This window comes from Cryptomeria japonica, chromosome 4 (assembly GCF_030272615.1).
Source record: "Cryptomeria japonica chromosome 4, Sugi_1.0, whole genome shotgun sequence".
Classification (NCBI taxonomy): domain Eukaryota; kingdom Viridiplantae; phylum Streptophyta; class Pinopsida; order Cupressales; family Cupressaceae; genus Cryptomeria; species Cryptomeria japonica.
This window is the reverse complement of record NC_081408.1, coordinates 764633658-764661121: the sequence shown is the minus strand read 5'-3', so window position 1 is coordinate 764661121 and position 27464 is coordinate 764633658. Positions and strand designations below refer to the sequence as shown.

Here is a 27464-nt window from a genome sequence, read left to right as displayed (position 1 = left end):
AATATTTATTGATGCAAAATAATTCATAGATGCATTTAATAGCTTGTAATATAGATATATTTAATTTTGTTAAATAAACGTGATCTAGTAGAGAGCTGTAAGCAAAGGTATAGAGAAGCCGAAGTAATTATGCTCCTCAATGTAATCAATTATAATTAAAGAGAGGTCATTTACGTAGTGGATGGCCATGTTACTGTTGAATTAATTGATATTTTAAGATGTTTGTGTTGTATATGATGCGGGAAAATGTGATTATTAAAAAATGAAAAGAAAGAAGAAAAAGGAGGAAGAATAACAGTCTTTAAAGAGCCATCACCCTGTCTAGTCACTTATTCGTTCCCAAGTTTTAAACTTCAGTGAGCGGTCAAATTTCATTTTCCGGTTTTAAAGTGAAATGCTTTCGCTCATTTCAAGTTCAAATATATGCAAAGAAAAATAATTGTTATGTTTGTCACCATCAACCCACCTACAGAAATTCTACTACTAAGAATAAAGGAAACAAATGGATGCTTCTCATCACCAAAAGCGCAGTCAAAAGCAAAAACATCTGGTAATACAATTACGTTGCTTTACATGCTTTTGAAAAGCAAGCGACAAGATCATTGATTTACCTGTACGTATATATGTTATCGTTGCATCAAATTGATAGAAAGTCATTTAAAACCATTTTATCCACTACAGATGCTCATTATCACCTGGTGTAGGTAACGATGCTCCCTTTTCCCACAAACATTTCCATGGATTTAACTTCGCAATGTCTATCAATTAAAATTTTGTCGATGAAATTCCCTGCGTACAGTACAATAATTGCACACGTACTATTTGTGGATGCACAATTTAATAATTAGATCGATACAATTCTTTCTATAAAAAATATACTATATACAATTGCATAAATCTGGAAAGCTCAAATATTTTACTGTATATTATTAGAAATATTTTTCAAATTGCATAGATCTGGATTAAATCTTTCTTCTTCAAGATCCATTGAATGTAGTAGGGAAACCACTATAAGCAAAATAATGGTAAAATTGAAGATAAATGTCAATGAATACAAGGTCCCTAGCAACCATATTCAAGCTGATAGTGGATCAATACAAGTAGACCTTGTTAACATCTAATTAAGAAATTTAATGACACATATTTAATGACACATAGTATATACATCAAGAATGTAGGATGAGTATGTATCATCAAGGATGCATCCCCTTAATCTAGCATATTGTGTATTGAATATAGAAAAAACAACTTCTTATATGTATATCATCCTTCATCTCTCCAATGATGTGGTATGAGCTATTTTTTTTCAAATAAACTCATGGGAAATTTTCATATATGTACAAATCCATGAATATATGTTTTAAACTATGAGATTGCTTTATATGTGGATATTGAGCCTTGCATCCATGCCCCCTTTTGACTTAGCAAAATAGGGAACCCCTTGTTTTCTTTTACTTTTGATTATTTTCATTTTGGGCATGAGTGTTCTTATTTGATTTTTCTTTTTCTTTTGATCTATTAGAATTATATGGTTTGCCATCCTAGTATGGCGATAGAAAAAATCCCAAAACTCTAAATTTTTTCAATTTTTATTTCCTTCATATGCCTTGGTATCCATCAACCTATTGGTGTTTGTTATATTGATAGGAATTATTTTGATCAATAAAAGTGATGTGTTTATATTGTGTGACTGCATAGTGTGCGTGGTATACTAGCGCTAGTAGTAATGTGTCATTGCATAAATGAAACAAATGATCATAAGTGGAATTCTATAGACCATCATGGTTGATCAATTGGGTTAAAGACCTAAGTCCCCAATTTTTATTTTTTATCATATTTGCTCGAGCATTATGTGGTTCTATAAACTTATAGTATTGAGATGATCATTGATCCATCTACATTATGAACATTTTTGTTGTGACCCCAGTATCATATTGTGTTGATTTTCCTTGGTTTGAGCACAGTATAGGGTGTTTAGAAGGGCAATTAGCATGTTAACCATGTCCATTTGAGAACCTTGGTTATTTTTTAGAGCAACCCATTTTGTCATTTTAAAGTTCTTTGTTTTCTAAGCAATGTACTCATGTTGAGTTGTATTTATGAGTATGTGAATCGCAGTGCACCCTGGTGTGATGGTGATTTATGTTGTGAATATGTGCATACCCCTATATGGAAATCCTCATGAAAGCTATTGTTAGTCACCCTATTTGTGGTGGTGTAAAGTACTCTTGTTTTATGTGATCATGTGTATCCTCAACAAACCTTGATATGATGATCTTATGTTTATGGAGATCCTTTTAGCGTATGTGAGTAGATACCCTTGTGACTGTAACTTCCTTGTGAGTGTGACTATGTAAGTGTAGTTGTGCTATGTATTAATGTATTAATCTATGATCATAGTGTTATGTCCCTCTACATATGTTTTCTTGTATGATGAATTGATTGCATAATTCTTCTTGTCTAAGAATAGAATTGCATGGCGTTAAAATAATAAATGACTGCAAGCAAGTAGAAATCATGATTGCATATAATGTTGTGTAAATGTTGCTTACATGGAGTATAGAATGATTCAAATATTGTTGTGTCTAGTGTGCATTCTCTAACTCATCCTAAATATTGTGTTCTTGGGCGTTATGCAGTGGTTACTCCCTCATTTGTGGTTGATGATAGTCACTGAGTTGTGTGAACTTTGTTTTTGATTGATGAATTATCGCGGTTTTTGCAAGTTGTCTCCTATGTTGCATGGGATAGCATTGAATTTTTTAAATTTCTTATACCTATAATCAATAACCAAAGTCTTCTATCTATTTATTTTGTGACACTTGTCACACTTAGTTTATTGTTGAAATTGTGCACCCTTCTTTAATTTAATGTTGAGTTGATGAATTCCCCCACTTGGGTTTTCTCTTTTTCAAATCTCATGGTGGTTATTTTGAATGTTGGCATTGTTGGTCCTATTTGTGTGTTAATTGTTGTTTTCTATCATGTTCGTTATGAACCTCTGCTATTTTATAGAAGGGAGGACATCGCAAAGAATGTAACACATGTGATTGTTGATTAAATAGAATTGTAATTCAACAAAAGGATTAAATATTTTTTATATAATTGGTTGTAATTGAAATTATTTGAGTATATGAATGGTTAGAAATGTGTGATTAGACAAATGTGAAACTTCTAATATTGCACGATTATTGGGACATTTAACCACAAATGTCCCAATACATTTAATGACTCATATTAATCATTTCAATTTTGGGGGGTATTTTTCTAATATTCATGCTAATAAATACAAGAGACAAGAGTTAGAGCCAAAAACTGAATCATGTAATCTTGTTGGCTATACTAAACAAACTAAGACTTGTAGTTTCTAATATCATTATTATGTCAAGAAATGTGATTTTTAATGATAGAGGATTTTATGGTAGTAAAAAGGCCATGCGAAGAATTCAAAATCTGATTGCAATGGCTTCATTACGAAAAATATTATTAATGAGAAACTTATTAATATTTTAATTTCAAGTACAAAAAATCTACCAAGTAGCCCCTCTTAATTTTCAAAGATACATACCATAATGAGGTTGGGTGTAAGAATTGCAAGAAGAGATGGTTCCCATTCATAGGAATGATGATTGAGAGTTTGTATAACTTTCATACGAGAAGAAAAAAATTGGTACTAAGTTGGTCTACAAGACTAAGTACAATAATGATTGTAGTATTGAAAGACACAAGGCATGATTAGTTTCAAAAGACTTCACATAGAAGTATGGGATGGATTATGAAGAGATACTCGTACTAGTAATAAGACAAGATACCATTTTAATGGTGGTTTCACTAGGAAACCAAAAGTCTTAGAAGAGGAAGTATATGTCCAACAACCACATGGTTTTGAAGTGCAAGATAAAGAATAACAAGAGTACAAGTTAAAGAAGATTTTGTATGGCATCAAGAAAGTGCCAAGAGCATGGTATGAAAATATTGATGGATATTTTTGGTAAAACTACTTAAGAAAAGGAAGAGTGGAGCTAATCTTTACTAAAACCAAGAAGGTAATAATATCCTTATTGTAATATTTTATTTTGATTTATTATATATAGGTAGTAATTCTAAAATGAAGTGTATTAAAAAGTACAATGATGAATGAATTTGAAATGAAATATTTAGGTCTCATTTTTGTTAAATCCATTAAAATTATGGCTTGTATAATAGGTTTAATGTATTAGGTGGGTCAATCCAAGATAGTGGCATAATATATTTTTATCTTGTAAAAAGGATAATTGTAAATATTTCTCTCAAACTTTCTAATAAAATAAAAATAAAGTTAAATAAATTGAATGCCACCTCTGAATTCTAACATATTAAATTTGAAATACACATTTTATTAAAACATTATATTTGATTTATGCATTATTATTTTATTTGATATGATATACTATATTAGAAAAAAAATTGTTAAAAAACAATTCTTTGTCGAATTTTGATCAAATCTTTACCACTTGTAATATATTATTAAAGATATATGATAAATGTAAAACATTCTAGATTTTATTGAAAAATCTCACATTGACCTAGGAAAAGGGCATTTAAGGAAGGACGTGGTTGGATGGCAGATGCATAGAGAGATGTGAGGGGGCCATTTATGGAAAGTGGTTAAGTGAGGGGACAAGAAGTTGACTTTGTGGCTAATCATGAGGATTAGCCACTAGCAACTTATTAGGAGAGGTATTAGAAGAATGATTAGGTGGGATTAGGGCAAGTAGGATTTGTAGGAGGATTTGACTAAGAGAGAGAATGAGTGGAGGGGATTAAAAATTAGAAGAATAATGATAAGTGTGATTAAAGGTTCTTCTAGAAGAATTTATTAGGTTAATGATGGATTAAGGAAAAGTGATTTGTAGGAATCACCTAGCTAATTAATTAATTGAGATTAGTTAATTAAAGAGAGGATTTAAAAAGAATTGATTTTGGGGACTTTGGAAGAATAAAGGTAAATTGATTTATCAAATAAATAAATTAATGGACTATAGTGACAATATTAATTAAATTCAATTAATATTGAGAAAGAGTAGGGATCAACATAATTAATAAATTAATTATGTGAGACAATTAGATTAATTAATTAAAAATAATTAATTTAAGTGTCTACATATTGCAATTGAAATTCTTTGAGTATATGAAATAGTTAGAAATGTGTGATTAGACAAATGTGAAACTTCTACTATTGCACGATTATTGGGACATTTAACCATAAATGTCCTAATATATTTAATGACTCATATTAATCAATTCAATATTTTGGGGTATTTTCTAATATTCATGCTACTAAATAAAAGATAAAGAGTTAGATCCAAAATCATGTAATTTTTTTGGCTATACTAAACAAACTAAGGCTTGTAGTTTCTAACATCATTATTATGTCAAGAGATGTGATTTTTAATGATAGTGGATTTTATGGTCATAAAAATGCCATGCGAAGAATTCAAAATCTAATTGCAATGGTTTCATTACTAAAAATATCATTAACGAAAAATTTATTAATATTTTAATTTCAAGTACCACAAATCTACCAAGTAGCACCTCTTAATTTTCAAAGACACATGGCATAATGTGGTTTGGGTGTAAGAAGTGCAATAAGAGATGGTTCCCATTCATAGGAATGATGATTGAGAGTTTATATAACTTTCATATGAGAAGAAAAAAATTGGTACTAAGTTGGTCTACAAGACTAAGTATAATAATGATTGTAGTGTTGAAAGACACAAGGAATGATTAGTTGCAAAAGACTTCACATAGAAGTATGGGATAGATTATGAAGAGATACTCGTACTAGTAATAAGAAAAGATACGATTTGAATGGTGGTTTCACTAGGGAATCAAAAGTCTTAGAAGAGGAAGTATATGTCCAACAACCACATGGTTTTGAAGTGCAAGATAAAGAATAAGAAGAGTACAAGTTAAAGAAGATTTTGTATGGCATCAAGAAAGTGCCAAGAGCATGGCATGAAAATATTGATGGATATTTTTGGTAAAACTACTTAAGAGAAGGAAGAATGGAGCTAATCTTTACTAAAACCAAGAAAGTAATAATATCCTTATTGTAATATTTTATTTCGATTTGTTATATATGGATAGTAATTCTAAGATGAAGTGTATTAAAAATTACATTGATGAATGAATTTGAAATGAAATATTTAGGTGTCATTTTTGTTAAATCCATTGAAATTATGACTTGTATAATAGGTTTAATGTATTAGGTGGGTCAATCCAAGATAGTGGCATAATATATTTTTATCTTGTAAAGAGGATAATTGTAAATATTTCTCTCAAACTTGCTGATAAAATAAAATTAAAATTGAATAAATTGAATGCCACCTCTCAATTCTAACATATTAAATTTGAAATACACATTTTATTAAAAAATTATATTTGATTTAAGCATTTTTATTTTATTTGATATGATATACTATATTCCTAAAGAAAATTATTAAAAAATTATTCTTTGCTGAATTTTAATCAAATCTTTACCACTTGTAATATATTTTTCAAGATATATGATAAATGTAAAACATTCTATATTTTATTGAAAAATTTATATCTTGAACTGCTGAAAAATATTGCTGTTGCCTTAAAAAGCTAAGTAACATAAAAGAAAACAATTGAATTTGTTGCCTCTAAAATGAATATATAAAAAACGGACCTTAATAATAGTTAATTTCCTCAATTCAATGGAGACTTCAAATTTACTACTAATTAAACTCCTATTCACTGACTATTTAATTTAAACTTCAAAATGCTATTGACTGAACCTCTGCCTAATCTACACTATCAGTGATGCAAGTAATTGTTCCAACAAGCCACTTTACTTCAGTAGAGAATTAGTAGATAGTTTAATTCTAGAAAAAAAAAAATTTTGAAATAAGCATAATCCATGGGAGGAGTGCTTGCCTAAATTCGTAACGTATACAAAAATTTGGTGAAGTTTAGGCTTGTTCTGGCAATGGCCATGGAAGATATCCAGGCTTGCAGTAGAACCTAAATTTTTGGAATGCTTGAATGCCATCCATTGAAACATTGTAACGCCGCAATGTTTCTTTCAGCCTATTCCATTCTTCTCGCTCCTCAGCCGTTGTGTACTGCTGCACTGAGTTTTCTTCTCCTACCCTGTCTTCTTCCTCTTCGAAAACTTTCTTCTTGATCATTTCCAGTATAGTTTTCATATCCTCCTGCTCTTTCGAATTCTTTCTTAGAGCTTCCCTCATCTCCTCCTGCTCCTTTCTTAGAGCTTCCCTCATCTCCCCCTGCTCCTTTCTTAGAGCTTCCCTCATCCCCTCCTGCTCTTTTCTTAGAGTTTCCCTCATCTCTTCCTGCTCTTTCAAACTGTTTCTTAAAATTTCCCTCATCTCCTCCTGATCTTTCAAAACCTTTCTTAGAACTTCCCTGAGATAATCATCTCCCTCTGTTATCACATTTTGCTCTGGCAAGCTGTCACTAATCTTCTCCACGTCTTCAGTACTACTGAGGCTGTCAATTGCATCATGCTCCTTTTTTGTGGCGCTCTTATTGTCTCCCTGAATATTGTCAATTGCATCATGCTCCTTTTTTGTGGTGCTCTTATTGTCTCCCTGAATATTGTCCCTCTTATTGTCAGCTGGCCACCTCTCATCGATATAATGCTCAACAATCTCTCTCAGAGAAGGCCCACTATGCTCCTCTGTAACTTTCCACTTTCTTAAAATCCCAAGATTGTTCCAATTCTGCATTATTACATACAAAGAATTTTTATTTTCGGTTATAAGAAAGAAAAATTTTGTGCCTAGGGAAGCAAATTAACTACCACTGTCGATTCAAGCGAACACCGTTGAAGTAGGATTTAAAAAATTCTTGACACTATCTTACTTGTATAAGAGTTGTTATGAGGTGCCTCCATTCCCAGCAGACGAAAATCCATACAATAAGTTGAACCTGCCATCCTTCCACTAGGTCAACGTCGGGACTTAGGGACAAAATATTCCATGCTAGCCGATGGTATGCCAACAAACATTTCCACTCTCTGGGAAGTTTTCTATTGCGTGTGCACCGAGCATGAAGAAAGTGAAAAGCATTGATTTCTCCCTGGGTATACTTAGGGATGAGCATTGCACTAATTATTAAGGAGAGACTTCGCTCACCCTTGCTCTCTTCTCGCTGTTCTTGATCACCTGGAACAATCGTCGAGCTGTTAGAAATTTATTACTCTATTCGTTATTTTTAGTGTAGATTTTATAAAATGGTGAGACTTTTTATAGTTGCACTAGGGCATGATTATGTACATATAAATTAAAATTTGATCAGGAAAACTATAAGTGATCTGAATTGGCTTATTAAACTTGATATCTTCACCTTGTTTGTCTCTTTTGATTCGCTGTTCAATGCCGGGTGCTTCGCCAACTCTGGATTGCGAATTGTTTGATCGTACATTGCACGAATGCAGTAATGCACAAACATAACGGTATATTTTTGTGATCGGAGATACCCTCTCTGCTAACAAACATTTTGTATAAAAACGGATTGTGAAATGTGTGATCGTATATTGCACAAATGATCACCTAAAATGTGTATTTGAATGATATATTCACCTGCTTTCTCAATTACTTTTTGCTGTTCATCTATTTTGATTGGCTGTTCAATGCTGATTGTCTCGTGTATCTCAATCTTTGCTTCTTCACCTCTGGAGCCTTCTGCTAACAAACATTTTAGATTAGAACGGGTTATCAATTATGTGATCGTATCGTACATTGCACAAATCAACAGCTAAATTGCTGTGTGTATTTGAACGATATAATCACCTGGTTTCTCAATTGTGTCATGCTCTTCCGTTTTTGTTAATCCTTGTTTGGGTGTATCTGTTCAGGGAAGCAACATTCTCAAGTTACAATGCTTTCTACAGTAATGCTTAGACCATTAATCTCCTATTTTCTGTTCAGCATAAAATGGTTGCATCTCGAATATTTTCACCTGCTCTTTGTTGTTCAGCTCCAGATTCTGCAAAGTATTCATTTGTTTCTCCTCTAGCTACAACAATATTAAAAGTGGACGAAAAAACATTTATCTGTTAAAGTCGTGTTGTACCTTGATGCAAATTTAAAATGTGATTAATCCCACTTGTATAGAGTCAGAGATATTCACCTGGTCTCAGTTTCTCTGGATCCCAAATTTCAATTTGGAACTTTGGATTGGCTTTTCTACGCGCATCAGTATTGACTTTTTTAAAGGCAGACCCCTTTCTACTATCCCACATACCTAGCTGGCTTTGCAAAAAGTCCCTGGACTCTTTGTCACTAGGGTCAGGTAGGTGTAGCGGCAGCTGAATTATTTTCCTTAAAAATTTGTCTGCTAAGTCCTCATTGGACGTGTTATTAGCTCTGCTATTGTTGTTCCCGTACTTTCTTCTTATTGCCCTTTGGATCATGCTGTTTACCATGCTCAAAATAACATTGATCTGACAAGTGGCCAAAACGAGATTCACTGCTGATAATACCTGGCAGGCAAAAGTAGTAAAGCAAAATTAGAAAACCAAAGCTAATATTTGATAATTATTCAACTACAAACAAACGACTTTTTTAAAGTCATACCTGCAGAATCACATTTTCTTCGCAACGATCGAGATCGTCGACGAAGACAATTATCCTAAGATTATCACTGAAAGCAGGGGGCATCTTTGGAATCTTTGTTCCTGGAATATAGTTCTCATCCCAACTCCATGTAATGCAGCACCATATAAAAGCAAACGCCTCCCACTTCCAGGAGCGTTTATAACAGAGGTGTTCTTTCAAAAAATTGATGTCATCAATAACCTTCTGATGATAACCAAGCTTTTGGCTATGGTCTGGCAGACAAATGTAGTCCACGACTTGTGGACTGATAGGTTTCACAAAAGAGATGACTGACTTCCCTAAACCCAAGGCAGCTACAATCATGGATGCCGGTACACCTCCATATTTAAGTTTCTTTATATCTTTATTATGGGCTGTACCGAGCACCAACCATATAATAATACTGAGAAAGATGGCCACCACTACTGCAAGAAAGAATGGGAAGATCACTTTCAAACAAATGTTGTCTCTGTGGTTTCTCCAATTATATATCCAGCTAGTTCTCAACTTGTGGGCCACCGTCATCGTTGCTTCGAATTCTTGTGTGATTTTTACTGCTAAACCAGCCCATGCCTCAGTTTCATTCCTATAATGCCACGCATTATATTGTACAGTCAAAATGGAAGGTGTGGTCCCATGCAACGAGTATTCCTCCGATGGAATTTCACCAACTTTTTGATTTCCAGATCCACTTTCTTCATCTTCTTCAAACTGAATCCCATCAGACCCAGAACAAATAGGAATTTTTTAAGTTAAAAGTTGCATAGTAATGAAGATGGAGTGGGTCATTTCTTAAGAAATCTGAAATCTTTAATAAAGAAAACATATTAGAACATTCACGTAAAGTAGGTCGAACTCTCTACTACTTTTGTATTCGCACTCTAAGTATCATATCAAACTTTTAAAAAATGCACAATATAATATAAAATCACCAAAATGTCATATACAATTATATGGGAGGGGAAAAAAATAAAATCAACTGACATATAGAATTATTGTGAGTCTTGCTTACCATATCACGCCTGTCAATGACGGCCAGGGACTTCAAAATTTGATGATATTTAAGTTCGTATTTTTTTTCTAAAAACTTATTAAACCTGGGCAAATCAAAGGGTGCAGATTCCTCCCATAGAGCTCGCAGGGTACTCCAAAATTTGCACAACCTTGAGCTCAATTTTGAGAAAATGTGGTGATCTGTCCCCTGCAGCAATCCGTACAGTGGGGACACTTTTAATTTAGGATAATATAAATGAGTAAATTTTGGTTCAAAGACCATCAAATAACACATAATTCGACCTTATTCAGTTAATTATTTTCATTGTAGTTTGCATTCTTCTACCATTAATTTCAAGTTGAATGAAAAATAACGAAAATTTTAAAGAATCTTCTATCCATGTCATTTTCCTAATCCATGATAAAAGTTTCCGTGGGGAGATGCCTTTTCTATAAATTAGAGAAAGATCTACCTAAAATATCTTACATTTTATAATACTATCTATAAAATTAACTTTATAATGATGAATTAAACTTAAAAATATTATAATTAGATCACATAAATTATTTACCTTGGAAAGTTTTTTCAAGTCTGGTTGTTCAGCTGTTTGTTTCTTGGTCTTTAGTAATATTGTTTTTGAAACCTGTTCTTTCCAATATAATATCAGCGCGCAATAAAAAAAATTAATATAATTGAAAGACTATTCATAATAATCCTTATTAAGATCTATAGCACTTCACAATCTTAAAAGAGAAACCATGAGCAACTTAGATTTTAATATTCATATATTTCAGGGTTTTAATATGAGACATATCAAGTATGAAGAGACAAGAGTTTAGAAGATACCAATACTAAAGAGTTATTATATACTAGAAATTATAATTATTTTATTGAATAACATATATAAATTTAAATATTGAACTAGTGCTAAATAGAATTAATCTATTAGAATATTAATGTTAGATTTTTAAAGAATAATTATATTATAAAGAATAGAAATTTAAAATGGGAAGAGATATTGAAAGGAAAAAGTGTATAGAGATTCAATTATTATTGACTAAAGTTTTTTATCTATCTTATCATGATGGATAATGCATACTTTATCCATTAGGGGAGAAGACAAAATGATGTTTTGAAAGATACTAACTTTCATATTTGATTATAATATATGCAAACTAAGAAAATATAAATTTGAATACCAAAAATTAGGTAAAAGGGAAAAAAGGATAAGCCTTAGAGAAAAAGTATTAGATGGGTTTTGAAATTGATAATTCATTTAAATATAGAAAAAATAAAGACACCCTATATTGATTTAGAGTCTATTTAATGATGCTATCAATCTCAACCACTCAAACCTAGATTAAATAAGAGCGTGAGCAAATGAAATAGAATATAATGATTAGCTCCATGTCAATTTCAAATTCTGATGAATCTAAAGGCTTACTCAAGACTAGGTCAAGCCTATAGTTTAGTCTTGGAGTGCTTTATCTTTCCAAGATCATTCCATTTACTAATATGCTTTTTGAGATCCATTCACCACTACTTGTACTTGCTCCTTAAACACAAGAAAGATAAAGTACTTTTGGGGCCTAATAAGATAAAGAGTGGTGGAACCCCATTTTGAGAACGTCTTATTTCTCTATTTTCTACCACTCCTTGTTGTCCATTTGAGATTATTAACTAGATATTGATGACTGGTCCAACAAATATTGTCGTTTGGGTCCCTTATATTATGTATTGTTTAACGATAGTTTTTCAAAGGTTTTATCTTGAAATTCTTTAGTGAAATTTGTTAGAGGTAATTTTTCTATCAATGCCTTATAATGTAGCCTTTCCCATGTGATTTTAGGCTATTACATGTTTTTAAGAGTTATTTGATAGCTTGGGACCTATCCATTATGTTTAATTTGGCTTTAATGATCATGGGGGTCATTTCATATTTTGGTGGCAATTTTGGTGATTTTTTCGTTATTTTATGTGTTTTATTCAAGGTGTTCTTAGTCTCTTTTTAAAAATTTTTAATAAACTTTACACCTTTCCACTTATTATTAGCTTTCCAAGTCTCCTTGAAATACCAAACCATACTCATCCTTGCTCCCTTTCTCAAACTTTCAAACTTCCCTAAAGCCAAGAGACCCTTGATGGACCATGCTCCTTAGTCCTTAGTACCTCATAGGCCACAACTTTTAATCTATACCCATTCTTTTTCCTTCCCCTAATATTAGATTCTTCCTGCTTCCTATCCCCCTTCAAACTCTAGGATACTAAAAGAAGTCATCTTCTTTAAATTTTTGCAAATTCCTCATGTCTCGCCATTTCTGATTGCTCCAAACACTTCACATTTCAAAGTGCACCATGATTTTCGATAAAACTTGCATATTTATACTTGGTGACAATATGCCCATTCCCTCTAAAACCCTAAGGCCTAATTCTTTATCTCTCTATCCCTACATCCCTAGTCTATTTAGGCTCTCATACACCTTACCCATATATAAGTCCACATTCCCTATATCTCCTTAGTTCCCAAGCTTCCTATATCACCCTTTTATGTAATGGACTCCCTAATTTCTCTGGAACTCTAGCACATATCCATGTCAGTTTTTAGCATAAAGAACCATGGATCCATACACAACCAAAATCCTTTTCTCAACCCACTATTACAAATGTCCTTGTCACCTCAAGAATATCCAATCATTAGAAGTTAAATAACACGTAACATTAATGTTCTCTACTACAACATTTATCTTCTCATTTCATACCTTAGCATGCCAAACAAGAATCTATAAATAATACAAGAAGGGGAGTTAAAAATCAAATGACTTTTCCCCATGCTTTGTGCCTACAATTGGATGAGTCTACATGTAATTTTATTCATAAATTTGTATGGTAAAGATGTGAATATCATGAGTGATTGTAGAAGTCATAGTGATTCTAAAATCTCAAATCCTAGAGATCCTCAACATTGTAATGTCTCTTCCCATGTTTTAATTAAAAATGCCATATTTTCAACAAACAACAATCCTACCAAAAAATATTTAAATGACACTAATTTTGTTAAATCAAACAACATCAATGAAAATGACTAGTCAACTCATAAGCTTCCATAAATAGAGAATCAAACTCTAGGAGCAAATTAGATTGATTTGAAACATTCTCTATTAGAATGGAATATTATGGTGATCAACATAACAATAACAAGAAAAACTATACACCCACGATAGTCTCCAAATAATGGAGAGTGGGAAGGGGAGTGCTCGGGTTTCAGGAGGAGGTGAGACTGCATGAGATGTAGAGAAAGGTGACGGTGATGGAGATGGGAATAATGAAGATAATGGTGATGGTGTGTGGATTTTCCTAGTCGATGGCTTGGCCCTCTTTTGGGAAATCATGCTTCTAGGATACTTGATTTTGCCTCCTCCTTCTTGGTGCCCCATTTTGGGTCAGTTGGAGGCTATATCCTGTGCCACATGCATTTTTGAGGGATATTATCTCTCATCCTAGTTGATCTCTTGGCTTGGCCCAGTCTTTGGGCTCCCTTTACGGATTTCATAGTGGAATTTTGGGTCCCCTTTGTGACTCTCATGGTGACTATTGTTGTTTGGGGTTATCTATTTTGCCCCCTTCCATGAGGGAGTATTTGTTGCTTGTTCTATGCAATCTGCTACAAAAGGGGCTTCTCAATAGTGTATTTGGTGCAAGGAGTGGTGATTCTCTATGGGGAGGCAATCCCCTCATCTGGTTCCTACCATATCCTCACGTTATGTTGCTTGGGAGCTGCATGTTTTCCCATTATTGGGTTTTTCTCAGGTGGGTTGCATTTTCTTTGCATCTTCCTAGACCTGTCCTATGGGATGCATGTTGGGGGAGGGATTTGTTGGTTCCTCTACTCCCTCTTTACTAATGGTGCTTGGGGATGGGTCCTTTATTTTTTTTTTGTGTCTTGTCTTGATTGTTTTTCTTCAGAAGCCTCTCTTCTCCTTGGTTTTGATTGTGGGTTGTGGTAGGGAGTTGGTTTTTGTTTTGACTATGCTTGTTGCCCCTATAGTCCCTTACAAATATTTGGTGTTCCTTTATGTATTCTAAAAAAGTGGGTTTTTGGAAGGATAATGTGGATGTTTGGACTATATTCTTTGTGTTTGGCTTGAAGGTGTTTTTCCTCTTCTTATGCAAAGGGACCTGGTTTGGATCTTAAGTTCCTTTGGTGGGGCTTGTGCCATTGGTTTGCTTCCTATAAGATCTCCTTTTGCGGTGTAGTTTGCCTAGTGGGGGGTTGAATAAGGTCTTTAGAGTGGTGACTTCACTTTAGTTCTTAAGGAAAGATGGTTTACTTGGTGGATTTGGTGTTTAGCTTATTGCGGAAGGTTGGAAGTGGTGGTGTACTAAGGGTTGGTTACCCTAAGGGTTCCTAACTAGAGAGGGCTTCACTCTCTTCCTACTTGTCATAGTGGTCAATGTTGATTTCTTTTGGGGACTGTCATCTTTTGTTTGGGTTGGTTTTTCTTCTCTTGTTGTCCTTTTTTCTCCTATAGTTCCTTTTGTGGAATAGGGTTGTTGTCCTATTATTAGGATAAAGTTGTGGAATGGCAATCAAAATCCATATGTTGTTTTTTGCTCCCTTGGCCACTTATCTTTTAGTTTAATGGGTATTTTATGGATGGTTCAAGGTTCTGTCCTAAATACCTTTGTTCTAGTTTGATGTTTTTGGTGTGATGTGAACTTTGGCTCTACTGATTTGAGGACCTAGTCAAATTCTCCCTTTCAAAAATGGCCTATCCATTTTTGGTTTTGTTTTTTCAGTGGGCTCATTGCTTGTGATTTTTCCACATGTGCACTAGTTAGCTGTTATGTATTGGTAATGAGCCTATCCCATCTTTTATCTAATCAAAACCATATGTATCCATGGTATTAATACTCACACTAAACTTTCTTAAAAATCTTCAGTGCTCCAATACACTCTTTGAGTGAGAATTCTCTCACAAAAATAGAGTTTTCATCCTTTGATTTCAAAAACCAATGCATTTTTATCCATTGATCATAATCTCATGTGGATTTTCATACATAGAAGATAGATTGAACACAAAGTGCCCAAAATATATAATAAAATAATATATTAGTTATATTTCAATGTGACAAGATCGAAGGTATCTAACTTGAGAAAGTGTAAATGCTTCGTGTAGCAATCATAAATGATTGTGTTGATGCACATGTGTGTGTGTGTACATACATATACATATAGACATACACACACACACACAATACATACATATACATATACATATATACATATACATATACAATACATATACATATAGACATATACATATATACATATACATATATACATATACATATATACATATATATGTATGTATGTACACACACACACACACACATAGACATATATATAGAAGCAATGCAATTTGACGATCCTATTATGCTAGGTTTTTTCCTTAAATAAAAAACCTTGGGCACTCAATTTTGAATGCTTGGCATACAAATCAAAAGGTGATAATCAAAATATTTGAAAGTTTTTGAATTAAGGTGGTTGTAATTATGTTAAAAGACACATCTAACTATATAGTCGAGTGTAAGATGCATTATAAATCACTGAAGAAAGAGAAAACCTAAACCATTAGAAATTGAGACATATTATTAAATAACAAGCTTAATGATTTTATTACCTTTTGTCAAAAAAAATGAAAAATTTTAAATTAAAAACTTATTCCCTTCTATATAACATAATCTTTTTTATATTAATGTAACAAATTATATATCACATCATTTTAAAAATATATTATCAAATAAATAAATCATGGAACAACCTAATTTCCTTTTAAAGTTTAAAACTCATAAATACTTTTAAAAAGAAACATTAAAACCCATAAAGTGCTTAAAGAAACATTTAAACTAAATGTACGCCTTAAAATTTGAAATTTTAAGTTAGCAGACATTGTAACTATAAATAAGGGCATCTAATCTGTGAATGTAGGGTGTGCGCGTCTACCTCTGCCGTGAAGTTCTTTGCTTGTTTGACAGAGTAATAAATATTGTCAATAATATTAAGGCCAATCGATCTTTTAGCTTCTAACCTCTCTATCGCATTTGCTATTTTCCTCCTCCTGGTTTCCCCTGTTACAGATAATTTGGATTCTGCTGCTTCATTAATATCGTTTTTTTGAAATGAATTTGTGAATGCTAATTGTGCCGCTGTCTTCAGAAGAATGCTCTCGGTCTGGAAGCACAACGATTCAGATTGATACCAGATTTAATAATGTGAGGCAAAATTGCTAAAATCTTAAGGAAGGATGATTACCTGAACCATAACACTAGACTTCCCCATTCTCCGGAGATTCCCACAGTAATAGGAGATTTCATGAAAGGATTCAGAAATAATGCAGCCAGCCCAATTGCAAAGGGACTTCGTCCTGCATGCCCAATTTTATACCGGAAAATATTAGGAAATTTCGCCTGTGAATTCGTGTGTCTTCTTTGATTAAATTAGATAATTACAAAGTTAAGATAATTTAACTAGATAATTACGGAGTCGAGATAATTGTACGTACCAAGATTATCCTCCAGAGCCGGTTTGTCGGTCCCTTGTTCAACAATATTCTTAATTCGGTCCAGAACTGAGTAAGGAAAAAGAGAAAAAGAAAAAGAAATCTTCATAGCTGCACTCATTTTTTTTAGTTGAGAAAAGATGCAATATGAAAAGGTATAAGCAAACATACCATATCGGACATTTGTTTTTTCTTCTTCGGTTGGGAGAGAGGCATTCCATTCCTTATTGTGAATGAGAGCAATATTTGCACCCCTGGTGATGAACTCCCGTGTCATATCTATATCGCCTAATCTTGCCGCTACTCTTACCAAATTCTCCGCCCCTAGTGTTTCCTTTATTTTACTTTTTTCCTGTTCAAGATATTCCTCAAGCAAAGGATTGGGTTTACCAATTCCAACTGCAGAAGCAAACAAAAGAAGGCATTTCTGTTCATTCGATTCACAGCTTTTCAAAAGTAAGTTGGCTATTTTCACGGCATCTTGACCATCCGCTTGAGCCGCAAAATGCAGAGAAGTTTTGCCATTGCAATCTCGTTCTTTTAACGGATGGGCTCCATTTGCGAGAAGCATTTCAACAATTTCCTCGTGGCCTCCACTTGCTGCTCTGTGCAGAGCTGTTTGACCCAGCACGTCTGTTGCCTCAACGTAATTCTTACGCTCTTGTTCTGAAACCAATGAAAGAAGCTCTTTCACCATTTTTAAGTGGCCACTAGCAGCAGCCACATGCAAGGGGGTTGTTTGGCTGAAATCTTTGACAATAGCTTGATTTCTACGTTGTTTCCTTGAAATGAACTCGCCTAGAACAGAGGGTTCGTCATGCAGCCCGGCCACTGCATAATATATAGCAGTCTGTCCATCACGATCCTTGCTATCTATCATATTTCTGTCGAGATCTACAAGAAAACGACAGAGCTCTTTCCGTCCAAGGAAAGCTGCGACATGAAGCACGTTTCTTCCGTATTTATCACCCGCTGATGCTTTGTTCACGTTTATACTTCCTTGCTTTTTATCAAACATTAGCTTTTTAATAATTTCACATGCGACATCCTGGTCCGGACCCTCGGCAGCGTAATGGACAGCTATCTTTCCTTCATCGTCTGGGTCTAAAGGATCGGCTCCTTCATTCAGCAGCTTTTCAACGAGATCCTCATATCCCATTCGCGAAGACTCGCGCAGATATAATGAGAGCCGGTGCAGCTTCTTGAAATAACATTCTGGTTGGCTCGACAGTGACAGCAGCCACGCCACCATATTCACATTGGCGTCCTCTGCGCCAAGAGCAAAATCCAATGGCGTCTTTTCATACTTGTCCTTGACATCCACCAACCGAGCGCTCCCTTCTACACTGTCCTTTCCTTCCGCTGAAATCAGAACACGAACAAGCTCTTCATTTTGTACATTGTCCCGTAATGCATGGTGAAGTGGAGTTAGACCATACTCATCTTTGGAAGTCACGTTTGCGTTGTTCTGGAGGAGGAGTCTGCACATTTCGGCGTGGTCACAATTTGCAGCTAGATGTAGAGGAGTCAACTTGTCATCGTCGTCAACTGCGTTTGCAAGGCTTTTATCTTCTTTAAGCAGCATCTCTGCGATTTTAAGTCCACTGGATTCATTGTCCAGGAATGCTGCATAGTGCAATGCTGTTAGTCCTGTTCTATAATTTGTTGCATAGGGCTGCACGCCACTCTCTATGAGCCTTCTTACCAAATTTACATCACCATCCCTTGCCGCCCCCTCAAGAAAGGCGCCTAAGACATCATACTTGCCTTTACAGCTCAACGTTGGGAACCCTTGGTCACGTAAAATTTTATCAAACTGCTCGCAATTGCCTTCGGTTTGTGTCCCCGCTGCCTTTACGAAAGCCGAATAAATATCCTCGGTGTCATCTAATAACTCATAGGCCCTGCCAATCAGTGATGCGAGAATTGTTCGATCGTCCATGCTCTCTGTTTGAGAATGCATCACCAGTTGATCATATAATCCGGAACACAGGAGGGAGAAGCTCGCCGAAAGCCCGGTTTCCACCTCAACATACCAGACTGTATGAGCAACGGCCTCCCAAGTCGAGGGCACGCTTGTGTCAAACCCAGAGTCTTCAAACACCTCCAAATACCTTTCCAAACCCATTTCACTCAAATATTTATATCCAATGCGTGAGAATGATTCTTCAAAAAGCTTTCGAGTGTTGCTCTCCAAGTCTTGGAAAAGCTTCCGGATGTTGCTTTTGAATTCTTCCACAGAAGCGAGGGACAATTCCGTTGTTGGCACTCTGCTCTTTGTACACACACCCTGCCACTCCCTGGCTATTGCGCTTACTAGTTCGCTTGCCGCTTTTGTTTCATCACTTTCCCATATTGCATTCTCCCTCGCGCGAACCTCTTCTGTCTCACCTGCCGTCAACCAATAAAGAACTTCCTTATTCCAATCTTCACAGCATAACAACAACGCTGCACTCCTTTCCTCGTTACTCATTTTAGGAACCTTGGAATATAGGGCCGCATTCCTGTCATCTATTTTGTGGATGATATAGAAACGTCAGCCTAATTATCATATTGCAACATCACCACTAACTTACTTGAAGCTTTGAAATTTTCAGTAAACATATTTTGTTATCTGCATTCTACTATCTTGTATCTATGTTAATAAAGCCTTGAAAGACGTTATGCATACCTGTGTTGAGAATTTCGGGAGTTAGTGACTGAACGACTAACATGTATCCAAGACAGCTTCTGAAACCCTCTTGGACATTGAAGTCGTAACCAGCGCCTCCTATCCAGCCATTTAGAAGACGGGCTCTGTCCCATTCCCCTAACAGATTATCACGCTTTATTGAATCCAGATTGTGCTTCGCTTCTTCCACAGTTGCCAAGCGCCATCCGTCTGGAGTTCGGCAACTCCTTTCCAACTTTTGAAAGGCCATATTCACCTGGTTGTCTAACCCAAAACGCTATCTATGTTGAAAACAGAACCGAACACAAAACATTACAAACTTCACTACCAGCGCAAATGCTTATGTGCCATTAAATCTGTTTCTACAACTAATCTGTATTCGTCTTTTATTTTTATTATTTTAATGAAAAATGCACTTCAACTAAAGTAGATTAAGAGTGATTTAGTTACGTCAGGAATCTACTTTAATGAAACGGTCTTTCGTAGTCCGGCATTTAGTTTTGGGCAAAATGGGTCTTACAAGACAAGAAAAACGTTGGCTAGAGGGTAAATTAAAATTTAGTTGAGAAGATAGGTGTTTTTTTTTTAAGATTTGGAAAGGTGTATTTAGGATGGGACAATTTCTATTTAAAAGAATTTATTATCACATCATGCTAATATAAAGTTTAGATTGCAGTTATTAATAGAATTTTGGGGGATTTTTTTTTTCTTTTTCTTTTTTTAAATGAGAAAATCGATTTCTTAAAAGGTCAAGTTTTAAGTTTGTCTTTGGTTACAAAATCTATGTGGCTATCTTGTGAAAACTATTCAAAAATCACAATAGCACCCACTGACATATTTTATGAAGTTGACCTCCTCCATGAAACTATTTACTAAATAAAAGGGTGGGTGGATAAATTTTCAAGAATCTTTGTCCATACAAAATGATAAAAAATATAATCAACTCTAGATAATGTAATCAAAACGTTCTATTCAATGTGCTGGAACAACTTACACTACAAGCAACACAAACAACATCCTAGTAGATCAATATGCTTGATTGTTTGTTTTCAACATTACTCTCAATTAAAGCCTTACCATTAGTTCCATTCTATTTTAAACTTTGTTTAATGAATATAACTCAACATGCTTGATTGTTTGTTTTCGAATTTAGTCATAATTTAATCCTAATAACTAATTAATGCTCTCAAATTTCCAAAATCCATGCTAAAATTAACTTCTTCTTTTTTTGGATTTGATTGTGTATACAAATTTTGCATATGCAATAGATTCCAAAAACAATAAGTGAGTCCTTATAACTAGCTTCATTCTCTTTAATTTTTGTTAAATGATTATAATTCTACTTTTCCTTGTTCAATTTTTTTATTTTTTGATGTAAAGCTTTATATCAAATCTCATATTATTTGGAGCATGATCCCAATCTCATTGTTTATAGCATCAAGGGCCTTACAATGTTTATAAACACTTTTAGGAATTTCTTGGATCGCAAGGTTTGAATCTTCCTTAAAAAAACCTTTTAACTTATTTATTTTCTTAAATAATGCATTTCTTCAAAAAAAAATAGATCTTTAGATATGGGCTCTTTACAATGTTTTTAAATAAAAAAGATCTATAACTATGCATTTTCATCATGTCCACATAATTCCTTTAGGTGTGCCTAATAATAAATCCTCCTCTCCCTTTTTTCCTTAAGCCTCTCTAAATGTTTAGGTTTCACTATGTAAATAATCATTGTTTCTCATCAACTAGGGGATGTTTCTGCCAAAAATGGCCTACTCTCTTTTCTTTTATCCATTTTTAGTTTATTTAAGGTTGTAGATTGATTAATCTACCTTGATCATCATATGATGATTATATACAAACATAATTGCTAAGCCCAAGAGTAATGTTGCTAAGGTTTTTTGGGTCATTTTATCCATGAAATAAAAAATAAAAAATAAATATTTTATTAATACAAAAATAATTAATAGATGTATTTAATAGTTTATAATACTGATATATTTAATTTCTTGAGATAAATGTGAGAGTAAAGATAAAATTTAATGAATTGTAAACAAGATGATAGAGGGAAGCGTCTATGTAGCAAATGCTTATGTGCCATTAAATCCGTTTCTCCAATTAATCTGTATTCGTCTTTTATTTTTATTATTTTAATGGAAAAATACACTTCAACTAAAGTAGATTAAGAGTGATTTAGTTACGTTAGGAATCTACTTTAATGAAATGGTCTTTCGTAGTCCATTTAGTTTTGTGCAACATGGGTCTTACAAGACAGCAAAAACGTTGTGTAGAGGGTAAATTAAAATTTATTTGAGAAAATAGGTGTTTTTCTTTAAAGATTTTGAAAGGTGAATTTAGGATGGGACAATTTCTATTTAAAAGAATTTGTTATCACATTATTCTAAAATTTATTGTTGTTATTAATACAATTTTTTATTTTTTTATTTTTTCTAAGAAAATCGATTTCTTAAAAGTTTAAGTTTTAAATTTGGTTACAAAATCTATGTGGCTATCTTGTAAAAACTATTCAAAAATCACAATAGCACCCACTGACATATTTTATGAAGTTGGCCTCCATCATGAAACTACTTACTAAATAAAAGGGTGGGTGGATAAATTTTCAAGAATCTTTGTCCATACAAAATAATAAAAAATTTAATCAACTCTACATAATGTAATCAAAACGTTTTACTCAATGTGCTAGAACAACATGCACTACAAGCAACACAAACAACTTTCTAGTAGCTCAATATGCTTGATTGCTTGTTCTCAACATTATTCTCAATTGAATTCTTACCACTAGTTTCATTCTATTTTAAACTTTGTTTAATGAATATAACTCAACATGCTTGATTATTTGTTTTTGAATTTAGTCACAATTTAATCCTTATAACTAATTAATGCTCTCAAATTTCAACAATCCATGCTAAAATTAACTTATCGTTTCTGGATTTGATTGTGTATGCAAATTTTGCATATGCAATCGAATCCAAAAACAATAAGTGAATCCTTATAACTAGTTTCATTCTCTTTAAATTTTGTTAAATGATTACAATTCTACTTTTCCTTGTTCGTTTTTTTTATTTTTTTATTTTTTGATGTAAAGCTTTATATCGAATCTCATATTATTTGGAGCATGATCCCAACCTCATTTTTTATAGCATCAAAGGCCTAATGATGTTTATAAACACTTTTAGGAATTTATTGGATTTTAAGGTTTAAATTCTCCTTAATCAAACTTTCTAACTTATTTGATTTCTTGAATAATTTATGTCTTCAAACAAGAGAGATCTTTAGATATGTTATCTTTATAATTTTATTAAATAAAAGAAAACTATAACTATATATTTTCATCATGTCCACATAGTTCCTTAAGGTGCATTCTACATTAAGTTGCATAATAAATGACAAATTAACCTAACAGTCTAACAAATTACCAACAAAAGTCACACATGTCAAATGGAACAACTAGATTAACTTCCATTTAAACAAAAACTAGCTTTCAATGGTTTAAAAGTATGCTAAGAATATAAATCCTAGATATTACATACTCAAAGTAACATGCATCTATTCTATACATGGATTGATGAAATATCTTATTGAACAATATTCTTCATACCTCTAACATTTTCAATGCCTTCCCCCTTACTTTAAAAGTTTCCTCTCTCTATTTTTCTTAAGCCTCTCTAAATGTTTAGCTTTCAGTAGGCAAATAATCTGTGTTGCTCTAGAACTAGGGAATGTTTCTACCAAAAATGGCCTACCTATTTTCTTTAATCCATGTTTTTAGTCTATTAAGGGTTATAGATTGAATAATCTACCGTGATCATTACATAATGATTGTATACAATTCTGGTTTCCAAGAGTAATGTCTCTAAAGTTTTTTTGGGTCATTTTATCTACAAAATGCTACTATTCAAAATTCTTCATTTGCCAATTTTGAATCTAATTGAAATCATTTTGAAACCTTGATTGTTAATAATTTTTTCACAAAATGTTTGTAGAAGGAAAATACCCATAAATATAACTCTATGAACATTTTGATGAATGGAGGTAGAAATAAGTCAAATTGGAAAATATCATGGTCCAAGATTCCAAGATCATAATGCAAAAAGTACCCAAAATACCAAAAGAGGGAAAACTATTCTTTTTGGGTGATAGCTCCCAAAACCAACTCCTTCTTGGAATAGTAAAACTTGGCCACCAGTATAGATGATACCACCAAAGGCTTCCATCTACTCCTATCTTCTTTTTATACACCAACTTATAACCAATATGATTTCATCCCTCAAATAAATTAATAAGATCCTTCTTGTCATATATTTCAAGGCCATCATCTCTTTCTACACAATACACATCCAAAACTCACAATTGTGTAAATAGATAATATTAATTAAATATATTGGATCATATTAATACATAACAAAAACTTATAGGGTTATACATGTATCAAGTGGATTATTTTGTCTCATGGATCATCACAAGGTAGGAGGAAAGACCTATTCTTCAATATGCTCAACCAACTCATCCTACTTAGAACTTTTATCAAAAAACTCTTCTTCAATTTCATCATTTAACCTATCATTAAATTTTTCATCATGTGCATATTCTTACTTTTTATCCTTGTCCTCAAAATGAACTATCTATCGTCCTCCATTTTTCTTGGTTAGACATGATTTTTAAATGTCCTTAACTCTCTAAAAAACATAGCTAAAAAATAGATCATTTTTCAAGTTAGTGAATTCTAGACTTTGAGCTCTACAAAAGGATATATTTAGATGTTCATAAAAGAATATTTGGTTGGATAAATATAAAATTGGAGTATTATTTTTACTAGATTTATCCCAAAAAGGGGTTTAAGCTACCACATTAACAATTTTGGGGAAAAGGGTTTTGACCAAAAGTCTCTCAACTAAAATTGCTTTACTTGAAACTTTACATATACAAATCAAATCTAGTTTTAACTTTTCAATTTAAAATATATAGTTGATGATTTTGGTTAGAGGAGTATTACGTATAACTATATGATTTCAAGAAAAACTATTTCAATTCAAACTATACACGGTGAAATTGTTTCACTTGAAAATATTTTGTTGGCCAAAAGTGTGAAATGGGATAATACTTTCACCCAAATACACTATGAATATTCCATTCCAATCCCCAAATATATAAGATAAGAAATACATGAAGCCACCAAATGGTAATCAAGAAATTGTGAGCTAATACCATCAAAATATGACACCCAAATTGGTAGTCAAGAGCTAATTCCCAAAGTCCAAATTGTGTCCGTGGCTATAAATAACACATTTCAAAAGTTGTCATAGTATCATCATAATCCACTCACCAAATTTTGTATTCCATTTTGGGTCCATTATCTCACTCAAATATGTCTTATGTTACATCATGACATGCACTATAAATTGTCAACAATTCAAGTGAACAAAGTAGCACCCCTCTTAAATGTTCTTATGTGAACCATAAATTATTGTATACTATTTACATTATCATATATGCTCTTACACATCTTAGATGACAATATACTCTCGTACAGAATATTTTACAGTATATTATTAGAAATATTTGTAAAATTATAATATAAAATAGCTTATAGCTCAATGTATGTGCATGAAACTGAATTTTTGTACTTAATGTAAAATATAATTATATTTTATATGAAAATAAATTTGTTATTAGGAAGATCGCTTTCCTTTTATGTGTTTCCCAAATATGCATAGATGTCTATCAAGCCTATTGGAATGTAGATATTCAAATGGGAGATACTAATAGCGGCCATGACCTTTTCTCTGTGTAGTCATTGTTAATGGTTTGGTATGGAAGAGTAAAGTCAAACCTTGGTTGAAATTCATAGATTCCTCTATCCTTAACTCTAATATATGATATTAATTCATTTGTTATTTAGTCTTATCTTGCTTGGGATTTGCTACCATAAAAATAGGAAATCATGCATTGTCTAGAGTAAAAAAGATTGTCGAAATTGGCCCTACGCCTGCCAAATTGCATTTTTTTTTTTAAGCTTCTAAAGCGTTTCTATCAGATCCATTTGTACATACTAATTTATATGAACTGGTGCAACAGCGCAGAAGAAGACTTGAGAAAAGGTAAGTAAGGGAAGATGGAATTTAATGTGCTCAATAATTCTATGCATTTAAATCCGAATATTAGCTTACTAATAAACCACAAAAACATTAGAGACATACAGATGCAAAACAAAAATTTCAAAAAAATCCATTCAATAAAATTCCACAGGAAATCAAACACCTAAAATTTAATCTCCACACCTGTATCTGATACGCAAGCTCTATTTTGTTCTGTCTGAGACGAATTCTGCAGCTTTCGTTTTGGTCTGCCTGTGATATGGTGTGATCGTTTTAAAGAGTATCAAGAAGCTGTGGATGCGGGGCGGTGCCGAACGCACTTTAAAATGTATATGATGACGGAAAATGTTTTTTTTTTTTTTTTTAATGAAAAGAAAAGTAAAGTAGGAAGAATAAGAGTCTTTAAAGAGCCACCACCATGTCTAGTCACTCGTTCATTCGCTTCTGAGTATTAAAATAACTTGTCATTTTAGTTATTTATTTATTTATCAGTTGCTGACTATTTTTGAACTTCAGTGTATTCTCATATTTCATTTTCCTGCTTTTAAAGTGAAATGCTTTCACTCATTTCAAGTTGGTATATATGTAAAGGAAAATAATTATTATGTTTCTCGCCATAATTCCAAGACTAAGAATAAAGGGAAAAAACGATGCTTCTCATGACCAAAAGTGCAGTCAAAAGAAAGCACATGTAGGAATATAATTACGTTGCTTTACTATTCTGTGTCTCATGAACAAATCCTTTTGCAAAGCAACCGACAAGATTGTGGATTTATCATTTACAAATTTACGCAAAGAAAAATAATTCTTTAGGTTAACTAATAAAGATAAATAAGATAGATAAATTAGAATATCAATTGTCGATTATATATACAGAGATGCATACATGCATAGAAATTTTTTAGATATTTCATTTGTAGAATATTGAGAAAATGTATATTATTGGTATGCTTATTTTTCAAATTTTATGTATAACTATAATTAGTTCTAGAAGTCCACGTCACATGGATCTAATATTTGATATATAATTTTAATGCAGTACGTTATAGATTTTTGCTATCTAATTCATTGTAAATTTTTCTCCTTGTTGATTGTTAAGGATTAGATGCATTTTAAAATACCTTGGAGAAATTGACAAATCACAAGAATCATGTCCTCCTAAATCAACCCCTCAATTAGACTAATTTTAAGGTCATGTAAATTGTTCTCTCAAAATAGTGGATACGTCGTCTAGAGTATTTTTTTCTATGTGAGAGTAGTGGAAAGGACTGAAAAAGTGGAAGGAATCATCAACAAAGAAATTACTAAAATGGGCTGATAGATAAGGGGAATAAATTCATCTTCAATATTTTTACATTGAATGTAGGATGGCAATCCATAGAAAAAAGAGAATTGTGTAATTAAATATAAATGTAAATGAACAAAGTTTCTTACAACTATAATCAAGGTGATAGTGGATCAAGAATATATTAATTGCAAGCAATAAGACTTTAT

At 32.9% G+C, this 27464-nt stretch overlaps 2 protein-coding genes and 1 pseudogene across 3 annotated transcripts; all 3 read right to left on the bottom strand.

The window, feature by feature from the left end:
* Positions 1-6729: 6729 nt before the first annotated feature.
* On the bottom strand, positions 6730-17031 carry LOC131061633 (uncharacterized). Of its 2 annotated transcripts, XM_059220144.1 has the most exons (12): positions 16937-17031; positions 16628-16855; positions 11195-11266; positions 10642-10830; positions 9609-10340; positions 9163-9514; positions 8992-9048; positions 8823-8879; positions 8613-8714; positions 8377-8514; positions 7894-8195; positions 6730-7751 (listed from the first exon to the last, which is right to left on the bottom strand). In XM_059220144.1, exons 1-12 carry the CDS (start codon positions 16961-16963, stop codon positions 6978-6980), a joined length of 3030 nt encoding a protein of 1009 aa, XP_059076127.1. In that variant the 5' UTR covers positions 16964-17031; the 3' UTR covers positions 6730-6977. The 2 variants fall into 2 exon arrangements, with proteins under 2 accessions (XP_059076127.1, XP_059076128.1); XM_059220145.1 differs by lacking the exon at positions 8992-9048.
* Positions 17032-17426: 395 nt separating this feature from the next.
* LOC131875539 (uncharacterized) lies at positions 17427-19036 on the bottom strand (annotated as a pseudogene).
* LOC131875380 (uncharacterized) lies at positions 18779-26266 on the bottom strand. Its single transcript, XM_059219491.1, has 4 exons — positions 26154-26266; positions 19855-20135; positions 18889-19694; positions 18779-18787 (listed from the first exon to the last, which is right to left on the bottom strand). The coding sequence occupies exons 2-4, from the start codon at positions 20102-20104 to the stop codon at positions 18779-18781; spliced, it is 1065 nt and encodes a 354-aa protein (XP_059075474.1). The 5' UTR covers positions 20105-20135; positions 26154-26266.
* Between the last annotated feature and the right edge of the window lie 1198 nt (positions 26267-27464).